The sequence below is a fragment of the Eupeodes corollae genome, chromosome 1 (genome assembly GCF_945859685.1).
Source record: "Eupeodes corollae chromosome 1, idEupCoro1.1, whole genome shotgun sequence".
NCBI lineage: Eukaryota > Metazoa > Arthropoda > Insecta > Diptera > Syrphidae > Eupeodes > Eupeodes corollae.
In genome coordinates this window covers 266,181,889-266,189,683 of record NC_079147.1, presented here as the reverse complement: position 1 = coordinate 266,189,683, position 7,795 = coordinate 266,181,889, and the positions used below count along the sequence as shown (strand labels likewise).

Sequence of the window (7,795 nt, the reverse complement as noted above, 5' to 3'; positions counted from 1 at the left end):
TTTTTCAACAAAACACGAGCAATGAATAACAATTTCTTGAGATATGAAATTTTAAGTCAATATTTTTGTTTTTCTTTTTTAAAGTTAGCAACAATATTTATCATATGATAAAAAATTTAGTTTTTGTTTCCGAAATTTGTAATCTAAACCAAAAATCAAATTTTTATCAATTTTAGCAAAATTTTCTTGAAGTTTTTATTTCTTATACAGAAAAATACCGATTTTTAAGAAAATTACTTTACATTAACAATACAATTTTTCAGGTATTGAAATGTGTTTTAAAATCAATGCCTTTATCTTTTATTGAAATATTCGAATTAATCAGCAGTGTTTAGAAAATTGTGTGTAGTACTTTATGTCGATTTTTTTTTAAATGAACTGTTGGATTTTTCGAAAAATTGTAATAATTCTTAAAAACAATATTTTTGTTAGGATAGAATTAATTTGAAATCAATTTGCCAAGATATTCCAGTCCAAAATCAGTTTTTACTAACTTTAAGTTGTATTTTTTAGTCTTTTAATTTTTGTGAAAAAAATGTTGCTTTGATTTTTCTCAAAATTTTACCAGATGTGAGGAACGTTATTTTTCCTGCATACTATTATTCTGGAGGTAATATCAGTTTAGTTCGTAGAATTTTCGAAGTGGCAAATATACGTTGTTGGTTTTTTTGAGTTATAATAAAATAACATTTTGAAATATACTTATATGGTATCACATCACATCAAATTATATAATATAAAATATTATTGAAGTCGAGTTATTGGTTCGTGATATATTTGGGGTCAACCAAAATTTAAAATTTTCGCTTTTTTAATTTTAAATCGGAAGTTATTGTAATCGGTCTGACTTGTCTAAATGAAAATTTTGGCAGTTCTTGATGCTTCAAGGTCAAGGTCTGTACGTTAGGGAAGCTTTTTTCGTCGTACATATCCCAAGAACCAGTAGAGATATCTACTTTTTATACGGATAATAATACAGAAAAATGCAAAAAAGACTACAAATCAAAACAAACAAAATTAATGTGACGGAGAATAGAGTTTTAAAATCAATTAAACTAACAATATTTTTACAAAAACTAAAAAAAGATTAAGAAAAATTACTTAAACTGGGTGAAAATTTGCAATCGACTCAAATATCTTTTCAAAAATTAATGATATTAAAATAATTATGCTATAATAATAATTTAAGCTTATAAAAAATATTGTTTTAAACTTTTAGTAAGGTTTTGTGAAAGATCGAATGGAATTTTTTTTTACAAGAAATAAAAACATTTTCAAAACATTACTACAAATCGGTAAACAATTATTTTTGGCTTAATAAAAATATTGGCTTCTAACGTTCTGAAACGTCCGTAAGAACGTATGAACAGGTACGTCTCAGACCACATTAAATATAGATTCGTCGATAAATGTCAACATTTTAAATTCAAAAAATCGGACCGGTAACAATTACTTCCTGTGTTTAATTGAATCTAATAATTTTGTAATACGCCGTAATATGCAACATAAAATGTAATTGAATTTGATAACGTTATTAGTTCGTAAAATATTTGTGGTCAACCAAATGTTTTTAAATTACTAATGTGAAAAAAATGGTTCAATATTTTTGTTTGCAACGTATTGAACCATATTTTGATGATATTATAATCCTTCAACCTTGAAACGTTGAAAAATTTCAATGTTTTTAAGTTGACATATTGAACCTATTACAATAAATACCAATTTGAAGTTTCAAAAAATACCATTTGGTTGGCCTCAAAAATCTTAAGAATCAATCATACTATCGACTTAAATTATATAAAAGAACTACGCAATTTCCAGGCATTAATGGTGAGTTATAAGTCTGAGTTGCATCCCATCCTCTTATAAGAATAAATAAATAAGGTGGCACAACAGTCCGTTAAGAACTAGGGCCCAGTGACTTACAACTCTTAACCATTCCTGTGTGCGGTTAATGTTGTCAGGAACTAACCATCATGATATCACGGGTATTATTATTGTTCTCAAATTAAAGGATAAAAAGCGCTTGATCAATGGCCCTTTACAATAAAACGCAATTTCGCCTGAGTTCTCTTACCAAATTGGGGTCTCTTACTTATAAGCCGCTTCTAAAACTACGAATTCACCGCTACACTCCGCCTTAACTGAATATAAACAACCATTTTTGAAAATAGTGTTTAATTATATATATTTTTTTTGTAAATATTACGGTTTTTTGTATCATCTGTTGAAACGCCTTAAGATGTAAAAAAATTATTTTCAAGAGAATCATCCAAGAGCAACCATTTGTGTTTTATTTTTGTATTGTTTTTTATATTTAAAAATTAAAGTTGTTATTGCATTACACTAAAATCAGTTTTTGTTAAATTTGGTGGTGGGTACTTCCAACTTAAATTTGTATCATTTCGCAAATTAGCTCCGGTATGAGTCCTATAGGCTTTTGACATACGAATAAATAAACAAGGTTGCACAACAGTCCGTTTAGAACTAGAACCGCTAGGTCTTACAATTCTCAACCATTCCTGTGTGCGTGTTGTCAAAGATGGAGGTGACCTACGAGTACTCTTGGAGGATTTGTCAATTCCTGGTGAAAAAAAAAAACTTTAAAGTGGCACAGACAGCGATTGAACCCAAGGTCTCTAGGATAACAGTCCAACAATCTAACCATCATGCCACTAATACTACTATCTTTTTATCTAATCTCGGTTAAATGCAGGCAACCAAAAATATGCAAAGGCTGATAAAACCATTCGCAGAAATGGCTCTACATCCACACTTTTACCAAAGTATTTGTTGAATACCATCATTTCCGCAACCGTATTTCAACGACATTCTAGGGCTTTAAATAGTTCAATATTCTTGACAAAAACTGCCACGAAAAGTGTATGTATTGAAAATCAGCATTTTAACTGTATCCAAATGAACATCATACACGTCATTGTATGACCATTTTAGCAGAAAACTATATCAAAGCAGAAAACATACGAATGACAAATGAATACTCAGCAGTAGGGGTCTCAGTGTAGTTTCAGCAGCCTACATAAGTTTCTATAACAAAAGTTGTCAAAATAACTATTCAAACGTTTTGTAAGTCTTTCAAAAGGAAAAAAGAATTTCAAAGGATAACAAAAACATTCGGTTAGATCTAAGCACATTTAAATAATAATAATTAATCATTTTTAAAAAGACCAACAAAAATGAAACTTAAAAATCTAACGGAATTTTCTACATGTCTCTTCAATCCATCAAATATCGAACCAAGTATCTTATTAACGCATAATCAAATGAAATTTGCACAAACAATTGAAAAAGAAAAACAGAAACCATTAGAAACAAACTGTAAAAGGGCCACATGTCAAGATCAATACAAATATTTACCCAACCAAGCGGCAACGACATCACAAACAAGGACACACAAGCAGCAGTCTTCAAGAAAATAAAAAAAAGATCCTTGAGAGAGTCGGAATTCGCCAAAAAAGTAAACATCACAGACACCTTTACTCTTTAAGATACTTTTTCGGTCTAATAGATACGAGGATTCGTATTTGTTGAGATTTTTCTATTTTAAAGAAATGATCTATTCGATATGTCTCGGCTAGATGCTGTTGTTTTGTTTATCCCCCAAGGAAATGAAAACATAAATTCAGAGACTTCAGAAGACAGAGTCACCTCAGAATTCAGGGCCTAAACTAATTTCCATTATTTATTTCTAAGGCCGCACTCTCATTGTTCAGAAAACGGATTGTATTTGATGTCCCTATAAGTATCTATCTCTATGTTGGACTTAGATACCTATGCATACCTTTAGGGCTGTGCGATGATAGCGCGTTCCGATATCGTTATTCATATTTTTGTTTTTGTTCGAAAGTCGGTTCCTCCTTGGGATTTAGTTCAGTTTCGGGGTGACAGGCTTCTGGAGATGATGTTTCTTTTTGTTCTTTGATTTTGTATAAAACTCGATGATTCTCACAGGCCCCTGTTTTAATGATTTATGAAAACGAACTTTTAATGAAGATCATTAATCAAATCCTCAAATTATTGTGCAGTTTTGTTTGTGGGTTCGTGTATTTATTATTTATAAGAACAGAGGCTGAAAACAATAAATCAAACCAAATCAAAATATCTAGTGTAAGGAAACGGGTTGATATTTTGCTTATCACAGAGAAAACCCCTCTAAGGAAATTCCTAAACAGCAGAAGCCAGAAGGGTAATCTTTTAGGAAGAGATGGAACTATTTTTAAAGTTGAGGTATTCTAATGGCTTCTTGATGTTGCAAAATCAAATTCAGGATGTATTTTAAATTTTGGTAAGACCAAGAAAGTGAAATATTTGTGGAACTTATCACGCAAAGGAAGTTTTTGATTTGAGATAAAATTATTTAAAAACTTAAATTCGATTGCCATCAAAAAATAAATAAATTTAACAAAGAGTAAATTTCCATACGTGCTTTTAGTCATGTAGTGTATTTCATGGTTCTACTCGAGGCCTGCTTTTCCGAACATGAATCAAGTTATCAGTGAAGTTAAAGAAAAAAGGAATCTTTTAACCCTTTTTATTTCGTTATAACAAATTCTTATCTCGTATTGACAAATTTTATGATACTTTTCGATTTTGATGACATTTCGAAACATTTTATGAATTATTATCTCTAGTCCAACATAAGAAACCAATAAACAACACCTGGTGCATATGTGTGGGACTAATCTACACCATCTTCGATTTCCATCATTATATCATCGGACATTAGAAAGAACCAACATAAAATGTTTTATGTCTTGACGTGAAATGCATTAATATTTTTTCATTATGTGTGATCGCGCACATTAATATATTTATTTAATCAAGACAAAAAATATATTATATACTGTCATCGTTCTTGACTATAAAAAGATTTACTGAAGCCACCAAAGAAGGAAAATGCCCAGAAGCAGCTCAAGGCAGAGCCAAGAGCACAGCAAAGAAAAACTCATTACTTTTGATATGTTCTGGACATTCCATTCTTCAGAACGAGTAACTTCGATCTAAACATATTTGTATACACAATATCTACATAATAAAATTATGATAAAGCCTTTTCTATGACCATCGCCATTGTGGTGTATTGAATACTAAAATAGGCTATTTCCGTTGGAGTCTAAAGAAGGGAAATTCTTATCAAAGATTAAAAACTGAAACTAAAACAAATGAACAGCTACTGTTGGCTTTTGACAACCAATAAATTGATTTCTTTTCAGTTGAAAACAGTTTGTTAGGAGCGAAAATGGTTGTTCATATTTTATTTAAGAATTTTTGGGATTTAAAAATATTACTCAAATGTATTACACTCGGCTTCAACTGAATACACACAAATATTTTTAAAAATACTTCGTAAATTTTTTCCTCTTTTTAGATGTTAAGAAAAAAAAATCAACAAAATTATCCAAATAAAACTGCGGGTCATATTTTTTTGACCACTTTTTAAGTGGTTCATACGTAAAGCAGAAGTATGATGATTATGAATCTTTTCAAGTTCATACCGAATATTCTAAATCAACACTTTTAGCGGTTTCAGTGAAATTCAATTTATAAGCTAAAAATTTAAGACCATTCGGGGTAAGAACACAGCAACTTGAAGACTTTAAGGTGTGTACCAAATACTTCTGATTCTGGGGCAATAATAAAACGGCTGGGATGCGACCCACACTGATAACTTCCCATCCCGTCTGTCGATTTTTCTTGCTTAAAAGTTTTTCTATATGTACTCGTATCAATTTTTACCAAATTTGCGTACTATTTTTGTAGCTTTTATTTTTTATGAAAAAACGGAATGTTGGTTTTTTATATAAAAATTACTAAAAACAATATTTTCTGAGAAATAGAATAAATTTGAAACCAATATTTTTAATTTTTGAAGAGCTATTTGAGTCGAAAGTAAATTTTTACCAAGTTTTAGTCTTGTTCTTATCTTGAAAACAATATTTCTTACAAGTAAAAATTAAAAAGAAGCTATAATCTCAAATTTTTGAAAAGATATTTGAGTCGAAAATCATTTTTTACCAACTTTTGTTAATTTTTTTTCGGTTTTCAATTTTTTGTAAAAAAAACTTTCAATTGGTTTTTTTTTCTTCAAAATTTGACTGAATTTTGACAGCAATTTTTTTGAAAGATAAAAGTAAATTAAAGCCAATATCTCAAAGTTTTGAAAAGATATTTGAGTCAAAAATCAATTTTTACCAACTTTGAGTAAACCGGACTGTATATCAGAATTTCAACATGCCTAAATGTAAAGTAAAAGCGTTGAAACAGCATTGCAAAGTGTTGTCAGCGTCATAGAAAAATCACTGAATGACAAGGAATACACCCTTGCAACGTTCTTGGATATTGAGGGAGCCTTCAATAACGTGAAGAACGAAACAGTGAAGCAAGCCTTGGACGACCACAAAGTCGAAAAGGCAATAACACAGTGGATAATGTGTATGCTCAGAAAGAGACAAATTAACTCTGAGCTAGCGGAAAAAAGGATGAGAGTAAACACATCCAGAGGCACTCCTCAGGGTGGAGTTCTCTCACCGCTACTTTGGGTTCTTGTCATGAACGGCACACTCCCTAAATTAAAATCAAGTGGTATAAGGATAATAGCCTACGCTGATGATCTTGCATTACCAGCGACTGGCAAGACCCTATCAACTATCAGTAAACAAATGGACTAGGAACTGTTGGCTGACAGTAAATCCAGCTAAAACAAAGTTAGTACTATTTACTAACAGGCGCAAAATACTTGATTTTAAAATACCTTCTATTGAAGGCTGCCCTCTCAAAATCTCTGATAACGCAAAGTATCTCGGTGTGATCTTAAATAAAAACTACATTGGGCCTTAACACCAAAGATAGATTCAAAAAGGCATCGATTACCTTTTACTCCTGCTATAGAATTTTCGGGAAAACCTGGGGACCAAACCCTAAAATTATCAGATGGATGCATTCGGTAATAATTAGACCAATACTAACCTATGGTAATTTGGTATGGTGGAAATATTTAGAAAAGAGCACGAACCTGAAAATTTTGACGAAAATTCAAAGACTTGCGTGCACTGCCATTAGGGGAGCAATGAAATCCACTCCAACTGCGGGACTTGAAGTTATGCTCAATCATTAGACCTCCTTGTTCAAGAATTGAGCCATCTTAAACATATTTAACATAAGAAAAAAATGCTACTTGAAGCTCAACGTAAAGAAATGCGATAGAGAGTTTTTTAAAGCTCAAATAAACTGGAAAAAGAATGGTGTCGCTTGGTTTTTTCAAACAAAAAACTACAACATAAAATGGGCCTATGGGTCAAGATTTGAGATAATAAAATGTTTTTTAAAGCTTTATCATAGATGAGGTTGTAACATCAAAATTACTACAGCTGGTTGAAAGGGACGCAACAAAAATAAAAAAATGTCTTACATCTTTTGATGCAACTAACATGATAACGCGCCTATTCACTCACGGCTCATATAAAACGCTTCGACAGAGAAGGAGACTGCTGTACGTATCGGGTCTAAACATTATTAAATATACTTGGGGATGGTTAGTACCGATAGTTAATGATGGTGGTCATCAGTTTGCAGACACAGAATTCTAAATTGTTGCAACTTATTATGAGTGGAGTAAAATTTCATCAAACTATATCAAAATTCTGGTAGTACCCGTCGTATTATGGTTAGATTGTTGGACTGTTATGCCAGAGATCTTGGGTTCAATCCCTGGCTGTGCCACTTTAAAGTTTTTTTTCACAGAAACTGCCTCTTGCGAAGAATCGACAAAAACCCT

At 31.3% G+C, this 7,795-nt stretch overlaps 1 protein-coding gene across 1 annotated transcript in view; it reads left to right on the top strand.

The window, feature by feature from the left end:
• LOC129950373 (uncharacterized) overlaps window positions 1-6,689 on the top strand; it is a 13,308-nt gene extending 6,619 nt beyond the window's left edge. Inside the window, exon 4 of the mRNA XM_056062319.1 lies at window positions 6,286-6,689. Coding sequence (XP_055918294.1) covers window positions 6,286-6,689 — 404 coding nt within the window. The remainder of the gene's footprint in view (window positions 1-6,285) is intronic.
• Window positions 6,690-7,795: the final 1,106 nt, after the last annotated feature.